Below are 15,182 nucleotides of genomic sequence, written 5' to 3'. Positions count from 1 at the left end.
TCGTGGATTTTGGTTTTTTCCAGCTGTGAACTTGTTTTTGTAGCAAGGACCAAGATCCCAGCTAGACCTGTTGATAAAACTGAGTCCTGTTGCATCTTCTGTAATGCAGATAAATCATCTGTTCCTCTGTGTGACCTCATGGTGCAGAGAATGTAGTAGTTCTGCCATTGCGGGCAAATAGCTGTTTAGAAGTTGAACGTGCGAAGCCTTTTGAGATGCTGGAGTGTATTTAGTAGCGATCTGTGATGCAGCGGGAGATGACGTCTTGGTAGTTCTACAGACAGAGGTCTAGGGCTGTTTTCTAGATCGGTGGTGATGGTTTAGGTGCAGCCAATTGCAAAAGGAGTTGAAGAAGTGTAGATGTGTTGAGATATATTAAAAAAAAAAAACCCAAAACCCCACAAACCCAACCCTAAAGTTACTCATTTTTTTAAAACATCCCAACTATCACCCCTTTACTCCTGGTGATCCTGTTACTCTCTCTGTCCTGGGTTTCTGAATGACGTGGGTCTCACTGAAACTCACAGAAACAATAGTACAAACGCCTCAGCCTTGTGTGGTTTTATTTAATTATTGGAGGTGGAATTCTTGACCTTTCCCCAAAATGGAAACATCTCTATAAGAGAAGGCCATTACTCCCTTTTCTGTTGGTCATGTTTGTGGTAAGAATTATAGACAGATAGAATGAAGGTATTATCCCCAGATTTCACAATTGTTTTATTCAGATATCTTGCTAGCCCACAGAATACTTCAAGAACGTACGTAGTTCTACTGAACTACAGTACAAAACACTAAGCATGCAGATCTCCTGCCCTGAGGGTTTAGGGTTTTTTAGTTTTATTTTTATTTAGGCAACTGAAACAACTGCAACTCTATGAATCAAGCAGGAAAAAAAATTACAGTGGAAGGGTTAGAAGCAATACAGCAGAGAAAGACTGACGGAGCGCTGCGCAGAGCTGCTCTCTAGCTGCTCCATTTTATAGAAATAATAGTGAAAAAAGCCAGGGACAGGAAGAAGTGACTGTAGAGAAGCACCTTCTCCAGAACTGGCAGAAATAGGTCCTGCTCCTGCAGTTGCCAACGGGGCTTGGCTGGCTGCCCTTTCTCCTGAGCCTTCTTGGGAAGGTTCAGCAGTTGGGTGCCTCCCTTGGCGAGGTGTTTCACGGTCTGGTTGTTCACGGCTCTTGGTGCCAGCTCGGCGTGCTCGTCTGCAAAGAGCATGTGTCAGTATAGGGGATTGGTGGGTGGCTACCACCACTGGTACTGGCTGGGAAACCCACCCTCGCTCAACGGAACCTGCAGTAAGGTGCAGGTAACCCGACCTACTTGTTTAAGATGTTATGGGTGGCATTACCTTGCTGGAAGCTTCTGAGAACCTTGTCGAAGCGTAGGGATTTGTGCTGCTGGTGCAAGAGGAAGAAGGTGTCTAGCACGGCCATGATCATAAGCAGGAAGGTGCCTAAGAAGAATACCACTGCAGAACAACACAAAAACCAAGAAAGCCCTTCATAATTGGCATCATTTTCTTGAATGTAATCCTGTCTGCTCTGCCAGGCGGGGAAGGGGGGAATTGCAGAGTCCAGCAAGCTGATAAAGCTTAGCTGTTCACAACTTCAGCGTTCATGAGTGTGTCCATAAACACCCAAAGATCTCCCTTAGAGCTGTGTAAAACCCAGTTAGTTTTTATGCAGTAAAGATGGGTACCTATTACGGGTGGTTTGTTGGAGGAAGTTGGAAGGATGTTGTTGAGAATCACAGCTAACATGGAGCTGCCAAGGATGATGGCAATCTGGAAATTGATTTTCTCCTCGAAAGAGCTGGGTCCAAACAACACCGCCATATCGAGCAGATACAGGGCGCACGTTGGGAGGATCAGGTTCAAAATATACAGAGTGGGTCGTCTCTCCATGGAAATCTGTTGAAGAAGATGGACAAAATTTAGGTGACCAGGAGATAACCTACTGTGTTGGGTGAATGCTTGTTCCCTAATGTAGAAAATTGTCTTGTTTCATACTTTTCTTTTTTTCTTTTTGATGGCAAATCAGTGCAGTATAATACAAAAGTACTGCCATACCACGAAGGTGACCAGAGAAAATTCTCCGTTATCCAGCTCTTCTATGTATTCAATGATGCTCAGGTTGGTGAACTTCCATTCTCCATCAGTTAGGAAGTAACTCTGGCTGTCTTTCATCATCTCAGCTGGTGTCCGTCTCGTCTTCATGACAAGGTCTGTTACTGCTTGGGCAGGAGGGAAAGGAGGAGAGAAGTTGCAGAATTTAGGTATTTACTAGAGGTCAGTTATTTCCTCTCTCTTTCCCTCCCAACCAAGGGTGTGTGCAGATGGGGAAAGGCAACGTTTCTCACAGTGCTGGGGTTTCTTAGCACATCAGGGAGAAATTAAAAAGGACTCCGGTGAAGAGACTCGGCTGGACCTCTGGGAACGTGGATCAGAGGGGAAATCTCTGGTAAATTAGGACAGTTGTCCTTTGCACATGGGAACTTGGACAGTTTCGTGTCACCTCTGCTTATTTTTCAACCCTTCCTGTTGGGATGAACTTTGACTGCAGTTTGGATCCCTGACACTGTCCTTAATTTCCTCTTGTTTCCACGGCTTTCAGGTAATATTTAAAGATCAGCCCTGCAAAATCGTGTGTGAACAAGCAGCCTTGTTGCAGGAAACCTGCTAGTTGCTTGGTTTGTAGAGACCAGTCCCAGGGGGCACTTGCCACAGAACATCCAGATGCTTCCAGAGATGTTGCTGGGAAACGTGCCAAAACAGAATGACTGTTTTAGCCCGTTTTCCATGGATTTACACGGCCTCAACCCTCCTAACCCTGTGTGAGCGTGTGGTGCTGCTAAGGGAGCCCAGGAGTTAGCCAGGGTCCAGCTCATCTCTTCCTCCTCCTGTGGTAAAACTCCATTTGTACCTGGGTAGAGAAATGAAGCTATGCTCAAGTTGCACGTCTGGGTGTCAAAGGGAAACTTGAGGATCATCAGGCTGCACGTTAAGGTAACCTGGAAGGGTTGGGTGGAGTTGAAGCTGCCATTGTGCGTGATGGCCATATAATCCAAGTTCGACTTCTGTCCGTTCACTCTGGAGGAAACAAAAGTGGAGAGCGACCGAGCTCCGAGACGCTGCAACGCTCCTCAGTCCCGCAAAAGCCTGGGCTGTAAGCATCCTTTCGGGGAGGCTCTGTGCCGTCACCCACCCCCGGGATGTAGCAGTGAGGAGAGGAAACCTGGGGCTTGACGAAGGGCTCCTGAGCACCGCTGCACTAAAGTGTATTGCACCTCCTAAGGTAGCTCTGCACCTCCTAAGGAAGCTCCTTCCTCTCTCCTCTGCTTCCCGCTCTCGTCTGGGGCAGGGGATGGTTGCGGGGTGCTGCAGAGCTCCGTCCCCCTCCTTCCCCCCCGCCGAAGAGCTAACGGCGGTGCCCATCCCTCTGTCAGACCCCAGCGCTCTGTCCTCTGGCTTACAACAAACTGCTTAAGGGTCATTTCATCCCACGACGCTGCTGGTCTCTGCTGCTTCCTCAGCTTTAACTACAGCCCAGATGGGCCGTTTCTGGAGATGTTACAGTATTAGAGAGCCACAAAGTGCTTTGTCTAAACTGCGGTCGCCATTAAGCTAAATGATAAGGTTCTTGGTTACAGAGAGCTCATGGGAACAACTTTTAACCATGTGAGTTTATCCCATTTCCTACAATAATACCAACAGTTTGCATCCGTTGATTTCTCTTAAGCCAGTGGATAAAAATGAAAGGGGGACCTACCGCTCTAAAATGAAGATGGGGGGAGACCAATACGTATCCGTGGGCAGAATGATTTTGGAAATGTTACAGAAATCCTGCGGGTCCCAGGTTGCAAGGGTGTTTTTCCACTCCTGGGGGAAGAAGTTGCAGGAGAGAAATGAGCGCCGGGCTCAGCGCCAGCCATCGTGCTGGGCATCACAGGAGAGAAACGCTCTCGAGGGACCTACCAGGTTCAACACGAAGTAAAAAGTGACTGTCTGGAGCTTTTCGACCTGGAGAAACAAAAAGCAAGACATCGACCTGATTTTCTTAGGTACATCCAATGCAGAGCCCAGAAGCTCTCCCAGCACAGATTGGAGAAACTCAGCTCAGGAGGAGAGCTCAAGGATCTTGGTCCTGCGGCTGAGGAGTGGGAGCATACGGTCTGATAGTTTGAAAAAAGATAAAATAGGTTATTGTTAACATTTGCATACCAGTGCCCTGCCAATGCATTGCTCGGTTCAGGCACCCCACAGGGTTGGTTTTAGAGCTTGTCTGAACCTGCCTCTGAACTTTTTTCCTGGAAGTAGGTGGGAAAAAACACTCCAGATCTGCTAAAAATGCTTTTGAACAGCAGAAAGCTGAAGATGTGGAAAGGGCTGATCCTCACCCCCTGGCCTTGCTGGCTCAGCCCTGCCTGGCAGAAGGCTCAGACCCCGATCTAGCAATCTCCCAGTTTTCTGTTATAAAGACTCAACAGGAGTTTTGGGTCCTTACCACAGAGAGAATAGCCACCAGCATAAAATCCATCTTCACTTCCAGAGGCTCCTTCAAATTTGTCTTGGGCAGTACGTGTGCGTGCAGCTTGCTGTGAGAGGAAACGTTCAGGTGCTCAACAACATCATAGTAGGTGCAGACGTACCTTGGAGCAGCCCCTGCTAGAAAAAGAAATTCCACTTGAATCAGAAAAGGATCAGGCAAGATCTCAACGTGTGTGAGAGAGGAAAGGTATGGAGCTATGGATATGAAAAACATCATTAATATAGGCAAATCCCTCCTCACATAGATAAGAACAGAATTCCTCAAAGCTTTTCTATCTCTCTTGAACTTACCTGTCCCAAGAGAAAAGGTGAGGATAGCTATAAAAGCTCGCTGCATCCTCTCCTGCTTCCAAATAAGGAGGCAAATGGTACTGTGTGTCTTATGAGCAGTTCCAGGACACGTCATTTGTTGTGTAGAAGTTGATTTGATATTTATTAATGAGGGATGGATATTTTGTAAACAGAAGCTAGACTTTTTATATATTTATTTGCATTGGTAGGAAGAATTTGCTAATGGTTTGATGCACTCAGCTGGCTCTTGGGAGCAGCCTTTAGTTGTGGTAAAGGAAAAATAAGGTCATTTAAAAAAAAAATCCAACAATTTGAGGGAGAGGAAAAGAAAGGGCCCATCTCCACAACAAAAAGGCGAGGAGCCAGAGCCACTCAGAAACGAATCTTGTCTCATTTACAGGGCTGAGAGTCTGCTGCAACCCCAATGAAATGGAACAGGAATTGGTGCTTGTGCAATGCGAGGGGTGCCGGGGAGGCGGAGGAGAGGCTGCTCGAGCCCGGTTCTGCTCCATAGCAGCCCAGGCTGTGGGGCATTAGAGCATGTCGCCATTTCCCAAAGCACTGAACCTTTTGTGCACCCACTGATTTTATTTTTCTGCCTCCTTGCTGATCTCCTGTGCTCTCAAGTAGCTGCTCCAAGTCCTTAGGGTTAAGTTGAAAGGCTCAGAGACTTTTTTTTTTTTTTTAATCTCCGCCTGTCTTTCCCTCACCCGCCCTCCTCTCCATCACTGCCTATTTTTCCTGCGGTGATTGCAGCGATACCTTCGGGTGCTCAAAGTGATGTTTCCCTTGTGGGTGAGCAGCTCCAATTCATGTGTGCTTGGAGAGTCCTATCCCTCTAGGACATCGTAGATGGCACCTTATTACTGTGACCTCTGGTTGTATCTGAAAGGTTTGAAACCCATATGACAGGGTTTGAATTGGACATAAGGCGCACAAGGAGAAGCAGGGGTGACTTCTGTGCTGGGACTTGAGGGCTGTGTTGGATGTAGGAGCTTATGCTGACGGATGACAGTGTCACTAGAGGTGGACCAACGCTGAGCCCCCAGAATGGTGCTAGAGGTGACTTGGCCTCCAGCAATCCCTTATGTCTGTCAGCAGCCCGTGGATTGAGTACACAGGAGCTGCAAACCTGTCCTGTTGCTCTGCAAACTTTTGGTACCCCCCATGTCCTGTTGCAGTAAGGTCCTCGGCTCCACCGCACGCTCTGCACAACATCCCTCCTGCAGCAGCTCATCGCAGGGGACAGAGGAGGGAGGGAAGCCATACCGGCGTGGCACTTGCAAGGCTGGGTGAGGCGATGGGATGGCTTGGATGCTCGGGGAGAGCCCATACTGAGCAGCACCCTGCTGCCTCTCCCCAGCCAAGCACCCAGGCCCTGCCTGCAGGATTGTCCCCCGGCTCCAGCGCAGCAATGGCAGCCGGCAAGTCCCACCCTTGATTTCCCCACGGCGTGGCTGTGGAAACAGATAGTCCTTCCCTGGCCGTGTCTTCTGGCATCCCACCGTGCCCCCACACCCGGGGTGCTCCAGCGCTGGTGTCCCGGCGGTGGGACCCGGGGGGGGTGGGAGCCATGCTGGGGGTTGGGAGCATCGCTGGGGGGCCTGCAGCACCAGTGACCGCGTGGCCTAATGGATAAGGCGTCTGACTTCGGATCAGAAGATTGAGGGTTCGAGTCCCTTCGTGGTCGGCCCTTTTCCCCCCCGTTTTTAAACCCGCTCCAGCTTTTCCCACTTCTCTCTTTGCGCCTCTTCCCCTTGGGGCGTGGAGGGGAAAAGCCAAACCCAGGTTTGGTCCCGTGTCCCCCCTCTCTCCTGTACAGCCCAGCTCCGCTTCCCCTCCCTCTGGTGCCCCGGGGTGGTTCCCACGCGTGGGTTACACGCGTGACCACGTTTGCACACCCGCAGCACGAGGTCTCCCTGCCCGGGCGGGCGCCGGGGTCGGGGCCGTTCCCGCGGGCCGGGGCGCGCGCCCTGCGCAGCCCCAGTGGCCTAATGGATAAGGCACTGGCCTCCTAAGCCAGGGATTGTGGGTTCGAGTCCCATCTGGGGTGAGCTCCCCCCCCCCCTCCATTTTGTAGGTGCCAACCCCCTTTCCGTGTTCCTTCTCCCCGTTTTAGTGCCGCCAGCCCCGGGCAGCACTGCCAGGCCTCTGCTTGCTGCGCTGACTTTGGTGGGAAAATGTTTCCCATCCCTGGTTGCAGAAGTCAATTAAGGAGATTAATGCAGCGGGAGAACCCAGAGGTGAGAATAAAGCAGCGCTGCTGGACGCGCGTGTCTGAGCGCAGCCGCTGGAGACAGAGCTTGCGGAGCGGGAGACTTGAAGAGGGAGGTTGAGGTGGTCCGCAACGTGTGTTTTGGGGCAAGGAGATCCCCACGGCAGCTCCAGGCCTGCTCGCTGTGCCAACAGCTGCTGTACGCAAGCTGTACCCAACGCTCTTGGGACGATGTGGTTCTCCGCTCCTGGCCAGCGGTCCCAGTTTAGACCCCGTGAATAAGGGAAGCAACGAGGAGCAGCTACAAAGTGCCTCACGCTTTGGTGCAAAGGCGGATGCTTTGTCCGGCCAGTCGTGCGGTCCCGTGTGCCGAGCGCTCCGGTGTGGCTGTTACTGAGGGAGTAACAACCGGCTTTTCCCTCGGGACTTGTTAATGAAAGGATGTTTTTTGGAGAGGAAAGCATGTCCATCACTGACTCTGCCCCATCTGCCTTTCAAGGTGTCCCGAAAGGTGCAAAGCAGAGCAGTTAAAGCTGGTTTTTTTAGCCTTGTCTGGGCAGAGCTGGGTCTGTGTTGTGTCAGGGCTGAGCAGGGAATTTTGGCTGCATTTTTACCCCCTCCTGGTGCTCCCTGTCACCTGACCCCCTGCAAAAGGCTGACTGATGCTGGGGACTGACTTCCTTGCAGGTGTCGTGCAAACCTCTTCCCAGAGCAGGACAAGCTCTGATGGGAAGAAAGCTTTACTCCTCCACCAGAAACCGCATCTCCACGAGGGGCTGGTGGTTGGAGGTCGTGCAATTTGGCTGTGCTGCCCTGGGATCAGGGTCCTCTGCCTTTGGGATAATGCCCTCTCAGGTTAGTTGCATTTAAAAGCTGCTTGGAGGGTCTTTTCCTATGCAGTTAATGGCTTTTAAAAGGCAGTTGTGGTCAGGGTGATATCACACTAGTAAAACATAAAGTGAAGTTTTTTTCTAAGTAATTTTTTTCTGTTAGGTGGGGGAGGAAATTACTCTGCTGCCTGGAAAGCAGCAAATCTGCTGAAGCCCAAGATGCTGGACCGCTGGCAGCCCCAGGCACTGCAGGTCCCTGTGCTGCTCAGCAAGCCCTGCCAGCTCTGGGGGCTGGGGAAAGGGTGGAAAGGGGTCCCTCCAGGCTGGTGTTACCTGGGACCAGTTGATTTCCCCCTCTTTGGGTGACCAGCTTCAGGGCTGTGGTTGAAAGCGTGGCCAGAGCATGGTTTTTTTTGCATCCTTCTTACAGGTTTGGATAGCATCAAGTGGCTTTTGGGGGTGTTTGATCATTTGGCTTCCTTCAGGCAGCATTTTCTTTGCATCTCCTGGAGATGCTGTACCTGCAGAGCCGCTGGAGTGTCCCGGTGGCAGCATCGCGAGGGGCCTGGGCTGGTTCACTGCATGGTCTGAGGGACTTCCATCAGTGATGGCCTCGCTCAGGTGGCACCGGGCTTTGTTCCTGCTGTTTCTCTCCTCTCCTGCCTCTGGAGCACTAGTTCTCAGGCAGCAGAAGGCTGAACCGGTGCTGGTCCTCATGAGCAGGAGCTGCTTTGCAAGGACCAGGGTGCAGAGAGGGAAGAAAACACCAGCTCTCCCCATCTGACACCACTGGCATTTGCACCCTCCACCTCCTTCCCCCCCCCATGCCTTAGCGAGCTCTCGAGGGTGCCGGGGGGATGAAGCTGGGGCAGCTGCTGCGTGCTCTGGTCTGTCTGCCGGCTGCTGCCACCCGTTGTACTGGGAAGCTTTGCACACCCACGGAGCACAAGTGCTCTTCTTGTGCAGCCCTGTCTCTCCAGCACACCTCTGCTCAGTTTTCGTTTGATGGACACATCAGAAAAGACACGTTGGTCGAAGCTGAGCTGAACGTACCCCAGGAACCAACATGTCCCCAAAACCTCCCACGGCTGTGGAGGAGGTTGAAATACCTTCCTGCCCTGCAGCCGGCTTTGGGAAACTGTTTTAGGATTAGATGAGAAACGCAGGTTTTGAGGAGAAGCCAAGCTGCACCAGGAGGAGAACACAGGAGACGTTATTGATAATGAGCAGGAGCTTAATGAGGCCCGTGGTGATTCCCCTTGTGTCACACCGTTATGCTGTAGTGGTGCTACATTACAGTGCGAGGCCGTTACCGGCGGCTCATTGACACTGTGACCATCACACTGAATGCCGTCATGGGAAAGGACGAGTTGTCTCCATGGACCTGTCCCCGTCCTTCTTCCTTCACCAACGATGCCCGACCCTGGCAGTCAAACACTCCTTCCCTCCTGCTGACGGCTTGTACGCAGCCGCGGCTGGATGTGACAGTGGCTTTGCCCTTCCTGGCGGGAAGGTCTGGCCAGCTGGGGGGCAGGGGGGTGACCCCAGCTGCTCTGTGTCAGGGGGTGTTTTGCGGGTGTCTCCTGGATAGGGCCTGCTCTTCGCATCTCGGGTTGCCTTTGTGTTCTGAGCTGCTGGCACCCTCGGCAGCAGCAGGCAGCGAGGCCGGGGGCAGGAGGGGAATGTTGCTGCTCCAGCTGGCAGGATCCCTGCACGACACGGTCTCCAGCAGCACGTTCGGGGTAAACTGAGGCTGGGGGGGGGGGTCTGCAATGACCTACTGGCACACGGGGTCCATGGGGGGGGACCATCGCCCATCGCCAGCGTTGGGCTGGGAGGAACAGGCGTGATCCCGGGAGGGACGGGAGTGCGAGCGATGCACGGCAGGGCAGGGCCACCCGTGGGACCTGATGCACAGGGGCGGCGGGGCCACCCGTGGGACCCCCCCGTGTGTGTCACTGTGCCCGGAGCAGAGTTGTGGGGGACCACGTGGCCTAATGGATAAGGCGTCTGACTTCGGATCAGAAGATTGAGGGTTCGAGTCCCTTCGTGGTTGTTTTAGAGCCCCGGGAGATCCCCGAGGCGTTTAATTTCCTGCCCCGCTGGCTTGGGGGGGTGGCGATCGGATACCCCGTGGGGTGAGAGCACCCCCAGGGATATCAGTGGGGCAAAGCTCGAGGGGACGTGCCCGTGCTGGGGGGCAGCTTTAGGGTGCGATCTGCCCTGCAAGTCCCCGGGGATCTCCCGCCCGGGGCGCCCTGTCCCGGGGGTGGAGGTGAACCGGGGCCCGGCCCCGGGGCGCGGCGGCAGAGCCCCAGCTGGGGCCGGTTCCCGGGGGGAAATAAAAGGGCTGGGCCGGGCCAGGCTGAGGCTTTTCATCGCTGCAGGAAGCGCTCGGTGAGCTACGGCGGGGCTGGGACGAGGCACGGGGGGAAAGTGTGTGTGCTGTGGGGTCCCCCCGCCGCCCCCCCGCCCGGGCGTGCTGCAAAGAACAGGGATTGGGGGGGGTGGGGACAAAAAAAAGCGGCTGCCACCCCAGGTGGGACTCGAACCCACAGTCCCTGGCTTAGGAGGCCAGTGCCTTGTCCATTAGGCCACTGGGGCCGCGCAAGAGCCACCCCCCGTCCTCTGGTCCGCGCCCCCCCCCCCCCCCCCAGCGCTTGATCCTCGGGGGTCCGGAGCAAACGGCCTCTCGGGGCGGCCTGTTACACGGAGAACCGGCGGTGGGCACCGGCACTTCCCGCCGCGGGGGAGCGGGGTGAGGCTGGGCCCTTGGCAGGGGTCTCCGGGCCCTTGGCAGGGGTCTCCAGCCCTATTCCCCCCCCCCCCCTCCCCGCCGGTATTTCTGCGCACAGAGCTGGGGCTGCGCTGGGCGGATTTACGGGGTGATGGAGGGAGGGAGGAGACTTGAGCTGCGTGGCTCTGGGGGGAGCAGTGCTGGGGACGTTCAGTCCCGGGGGGTCCTCCACGGGCAGTGTGGCCCCCCCTTCCTGCACGCCGTGGCCGCGCTCCCCTCTGGCCATCACAGAGTTAAGTTACAGCACCAAAAATACGTCTGTGTGCAGCCCCAGTGGCCTAATGGATAAGGCACTGGCCTCCTAAGCCAGGGATTGTGGGTTCGAGTCCCATCTGGGGTGACTCTTTTCCCTTCTGGAGATCTACACTGGGTCCCGGGGTGCCTTGGTCTCATCTCTTTCTGGGGCACCCCCAGGGCACCCCTGTCCTGATGTGGACACCCTGATGGGTGTAAAAACAAGCACAATCTTGGGATACACTTTTACTCCTTGAAGCATCCATCTCCTCCAAGGCCTTGTGCTGTGCGCTGGCTTTCAGCAAAATTTTTGCAAATCTTCCTGTAAAATCCGGGGAGGGAAAGCTGAGCGGCGGGCGATACGCGGCAGCGAGGCCTCCTGGTCTCAGAGGTCTCAGCTGAGGCTGTTGCTGTCGCAGCTGATGCTTGTGTGATGACTTTGAGTGACAGCAATCTGTCTGAAGCAGTGACACTCCCTCCTTGCTTGTAAGGGCCGGGGCACACCTCGGAGCTGCAGACACCTTTGCCTGTTAAAAGGGGGGCTGGCAGCCCCCCCCCCCCCCCGCAGAAAAGCTTTAGGCAGGAAAAGAGTTTCTTATCTTTGCTCCTCTTGCTGGGCAGGGCGCACACAGCTTGGGGCAGGGTTTCGTGGCAAGGATGTCGGGGTGCATTGGTGTGCTCCTGCACCCCGCCCCCCAAGCAGCCCGGTTTGGGGAGAATGTGGGATTTGAGCTTTCAGCTTTTTGCAGATGTAAATGCTGGATGGTGTAAGGGCAGAACTCAAAAGTCCACCTTCGAAAGGGGACCAGGTGCCGGCTGTAGGAGAAGCATGAGTGCCGCACCTCACTGTACCCCAATTAAACCCGAGGGACCAGCGGAGAGCACTTCCCCTCTTATTTGGTTCTTGCCTAAAACAGAACTGCCTCTCCTCACCCCAGGTGGGACTCGAACCCACAATCCCTGACTTAGAAGGCCAGTGCCTTATCCATTAGGCCACTGGGGCCCTGTGAAAATATGAAAAAAGTGCAATTTTGACATCTTTGAGACCCCCCCAGTGAACTGATCTGGTGGTGACAAAATCCGCATTATTCCACAGAACTTTGGTCTGTTTAAACTGAGCCCACTAACGAGGGGCTCGTTAAGCCGTAAGACTTAGTTTGAGGTTTTCTGGTGTTCTACCTCAAAGGCCAGGAGCCTCCTGTACTTACAGGGTGGGGTTTGTCTTTTAACACTAACAGAGTGACCGTCTCCTGCCAAATTCCTGCCACGGCTCTAGGTTAATTTAATAAAATGACATGCACTTTTTTTGGTTAGGAAAAAATCAACTAAAATGGAAGGAAAGTGCTTGAAATGATGACTACTCTATTTGCTACTAAGATACGTAGTTAAGACCACCTTTACTCTTCCCTTTCTTTCCCCATAAACCTACTGCTGCTTTTGTGTTCAGCAGCAGAGGGTGCTCTCATAGAGCAGGGGGCTGGATAAAGCACACAAAGAATTAAAAAAGTAGCTGACAAATCTGAATTTTTAGTTTCTCTCAAACAAGAACACTAATTTTTCTGCAAAATGATTGACAAGGTGTCACAGTGTATCATCAGGAGATTCAAAAGGAGGTATTAAATATTTTTATTTACATGCTTAGACCATTTTTATTCAATATAGCTCATGAGTTAGCATCATCTACAGCTGCCAACGCCATCTCTTTAAAAAAATGGTTCGCTGAGGACTTTGATCTCCGCTGTTCTCAGTCAAAGTCTGCCTTCCTGCTCTGTTTTATATTTGAGTGTATCTTTTTCTGTCGTAGTCGTTCACGGTTCATTTTTTCCACCCTAAAACAAAACAAAATGATCCTTTAGTATCAAAGAAAACATTTAAATATTCAACTTTGAGCACAGTTATAATGTAGATTCGGTGAGCAGACAAATGTCCACAGACAGTCCCTGTTCTGGGGATGCCACGCAGGAAAACACATAAGCTCTAATGGACCAGTGATGTTTGTTGGATTTTTTTTTTTAAAAGCAAATCCAAATGAGTATGATCAAGATTGTTTAAAGAGGCTGCGAACTAAATCATGGAACATGATAATGTGAATCCATCTCAAATAAAGGCCATTTAAATAAAGATACCTCTCTATGAATTGCTGTGTAGTCTCCTTAGACACCACCTTGGGCTTCTCGGTAGCCTCCGTGACCATGGTTCTGATTTTTTCTAAACAAATTGCCAGGTTCCTCATTTGGTAGCGGCTCTCTTCAGAGTTCACAATCAGCTCACCAGCTCGGTTTATCTTGTTCCTGTGCTAAAGAGGGGAAAAAGTGATGTGATGGCTGAAACCTCGTTAAACTTGTCATGTTCTGGCTGAAAGTGTGACACTTAAACCGCGGCTGGAAGGGGAAGGGTAGTTACCATCGATGCCATCTTTTGTCTCACAGCTTCTGGGATCCAGTCTGCTGACGCCAGGTGGAACCGAACTTCCGCCTTGGTATTCACTGGGGGGGAAATATGGGATCTTTTTTCAATGTAATGGCTCATCTTCCCGAGTTTTATGAGATACTTCAGTCTGTACACTGCTGGCTTTGAACATAGGATGATTCCAGTATTAATTTCCTGAAAGATCACAGGTTTTTTTTTTTCTTGCTATGTTTTTGCACATCACTCTACAAGACAAACTCTAAATTATAGTTTGTCATGGTATTTGCCTTTCTACACACTACCAGATTTATTGCTACTGCCATGGCAGAACAGGAAGTATTTTCAGTTTATTTGAATGAAGCTGAGAATTTATTGCACTGGGACATCTCGGAATCCAGATGACTTGTTGTACGCTGGATCAACGAGAACAGACAACTGGTGTTTAGTGTGACACGTGTAGCAGCAACGATCCCAGTAAGAGTGTTTCTAGGAGAATCCAATCTGGTACCACTGGTCTCGAGCACTGTAAAGACTTAGAAGTTCTGTTAAAACGCAGGGTAACGATAATGAAAAATTAGCATCGGGCAGCACAAAGGTGCTCTTTCATTTCAAGCTCCAACTGTTTCGCCACAAAGTATAAAGAAACAAGGTAAAGGTTAGGATTTTTCCCTTGTAAGTCTCTTCCTCACCTTTATTAACGTGCTGCCCTCCAGGGCCGCTGCTCCGGCAGTAGGACACGGTCAGGCGAGCTGGAAGGGAAGAGCAGAGCAGCGGCGTGCCGACCCGCGGCCTCGTCCCCAGCCGGGTCTGCGACGGGCAGCAGGGCCGGGGACGAGCCAGGCCGCGGCACGCGGGCCCGAGGGGCGCCTGGGACTCGCTGGTGCTTTGGCGCTGGGCTCAGCTCCGAGCGCCGGCTCCGCAGCCTGGAGCCCAACCGAGCACCCGAGCCCAGGTCCGCTTTGGGGGGACACTCACCCAGGGGGATGTCGAGGGCGCCGGGCTGCTTCTCCTCCTGGAAAACAGGGCAGGGTGCCGCGTCAGGAGCCGGGACGCCCCGGGACGCCCTGGGACACCCCGGGACGCCCCGACGGCCCTTCGGGCCGGCCCCGCTCGCCCCCCCGGACACAAGGCCCCGCCCCCAAGGCTGCCTGGCCCCGCCCACCCGTGACGGCACCGCCCCTTCCGCTCAGCAACGCCCAACCACCGCCAACAGCTCCCCGCGCTAAGCCCCGCCCACCCCCGGTAGCACCGCCCCTTGTGATCAGCCCCGCCCTCCCGCAACAACAGCCCCTTGGGCTAAAGTCCCGCCCACGCGCGATGGCACCGCCCCTTGACATACACCCCGCCCACCCCTCATGTCACTCAGACACTAAGCCCCGCCCATCCCTCGTCTCCCCCCCCCCCCCCCGCCCCCCTCCACTCACCGGGGCGCTGGCAGCAGCGCCGTCCTGCTGCGGCGGGTACAGCTTGTCCAGGCTATACGCGCTCCGGTACTCGGTCCCGGCGGCGGCCCGCTGCGAGAACCGGGCGGCGAGAAGCTTCAGCTGGCATAGGCCGCGCAGCGTGTGCGCCGCCATGTTGGTTCCCGCGGTGCGCTTCCGCCACGGCGTCCCCACGGAAACGGCGGCCGCGCGCTGCGTTCCGGGGCGGGGCCTGCGGGAGCAGCGATGCGGGGGGGGGCTGTGGGAGCCGGGGGGAGGGTGTGTGTGATATGTGGGGTATATAGGCTGTGTGGGGGTGTGTGTGGTGATGTGTGGGATCTATGGGGTGTGTGATGTCCGTGAGGTCTCGACTGGGGGTGAGTGGGGGTCTGTGGGGTACTATGTGGGGGCTGTAGGAGGTCTGTGGGGCATC

General features: G+C 53.6%; 1 protein-coding gene and 6 non-coding genes across 8 annotated transcripts; 4 read left to right on the top strand and 3 right to left on the bottom strand.

Annotated features, from left to right (window-relative positions):
• The first annotated feature begins 6,460 nt into the window (after positions 1–6,460).
• Positions 6,461–6,533, top strand: TRNAR-UCG (transfer RNA arginine (anticodon UCG)). The gene has a single exon. It is a non-coding gene; the product is annotated as a tRNA-Arg (tRNA).
• Positions 6,534–6,823: 290 nt separating this feature from the next.
• TRNAR-CCU (transfer RNA arginine (anticodon CCU)) lies at positions 6,824–6,896 on the top strand. Its single transcript has one exon. It is a non-coding gene; the product is annotated as a tRNA-Arg (tRNA).
• Positions 6,897–9,871: 2,975 nt separating this feature from the next.
• TRNAR-UCG (transfer RNA arginine (anticodon UCG)) lies at positions 9,872–9,944 on the top strand. The gene has a single exon. It is a non-coding gene; the product is annotated as a tRNA-Arg (tRNA).
• Positions 9,945–10,419: 475 nt separating this feature from the next.
• On the bottom strand, positions 10,420–10,492 carry TRNAR-CCU (transfer RNA arginine (anticodon CCU)). Its single transcript has one exon. It is a non-coding gene; the product is annotated as a tRNA-Arg (tRNA).
• Positions 10,493–10,952: 460 nt separating this feature from the next.
• On the top strand, positions 10,953–11,025 carry TRNAR-CCU (transfer RNA arginine (anticodon CCU)). The gene has a single exon. It is a non-coding gene; the product is annotated as a tRNA-Arg (tRNA).
• An 824-nt stretch (positions 11,026–11,849) lies between these two features.
• On the bottom strand, positions 11,850–11,922 carry TRNAR-UCU (transfer RNA arginine (anticodon UCU)). Its single transcript has one exon. It is a non-coding gene; the product is annotated as a tRNA-Arg (tRNA).
• Positions 11,923–12,506: 584 nt separating this feature from the next.
• On the bottom strand, positions 12,507–14,905 carry MRPL58 (mitochondrial ribosomal protein L58). 2 transcript variants are annotated; one of them, XM_075770621.1, is made up of 6 exons: positions 14,753–14,905; positions 14,304–14,340; positions 14,018–14,077; positions 13,323–13,405; positions 13,046–13,215; positions 12,507–12,748 (listed from the first exon to the last, which is right to left on the bottom strand). In XM_075770621.1, the coding sequence occupies exons 1-6, from the start codon at positions 14,903–14,905 to the stop codon at positions 12,664–12,666; spliced, it is 588 nt and encodes a 195-aa protein (XP_075626736.1). In that variant the 3' UTR covers positions 12,507–12,663. The 2 variants fall into 2 exon arrangements, with proteins under 2 accessions (XP_075626736.1, XP_075626734.1); XM_075770619.1 differs by having other exon boundaries at positions 14,304–14,357; positions 14,767–14,905.
• Positions 14,906–15,182: the final 277 nt, after the last annotated feature.

Source organism: Balearica regulorum, chromosome 18 (genome assembly GCF_011004875.1).
Source record: "Balearica regulorum gibbericeps isolate bBalReg1 chromosome 18, bBalReg1.pri, whole genome shotgun sequence".
Classification (NCBI taxonomy): domain Eukaryota; kingdom Metazoa; phylum Chordata; class Aves; order Gruiformes; family Gruidae; genus Balearica; species Balearica regulorum.
Note: the sequence above shows the minus strand (reverse complement) of the source record. Positions and strands in the feature narration are given on the sequence as shown.

Bases quoted from the DNA above. Each gene is read 5' to 3' on its own strand.
- MRPL58 (XM_075770619.1), bottom strand. From the start codon at position 14,905: ATGGCGGCGCACACGCTGCGCGGCCTATGCCAGCTGAAGCTTCTCGCC. The intron at 14,358-14,766 runs CTGCCAGCGCCC...CTGACGCGGCAC, and splicing joins GCCGCAGCAGGACGGCGCTG to CCTGCCCTGTTTTCCAGGAG. The intron at 13,216-13,322 runs GTAACTACCCTT...TCCCCTCTTTAG, and splicing joins GACAAAAGATGGCATCGATG to CACAGGAACAAGATAAACCG.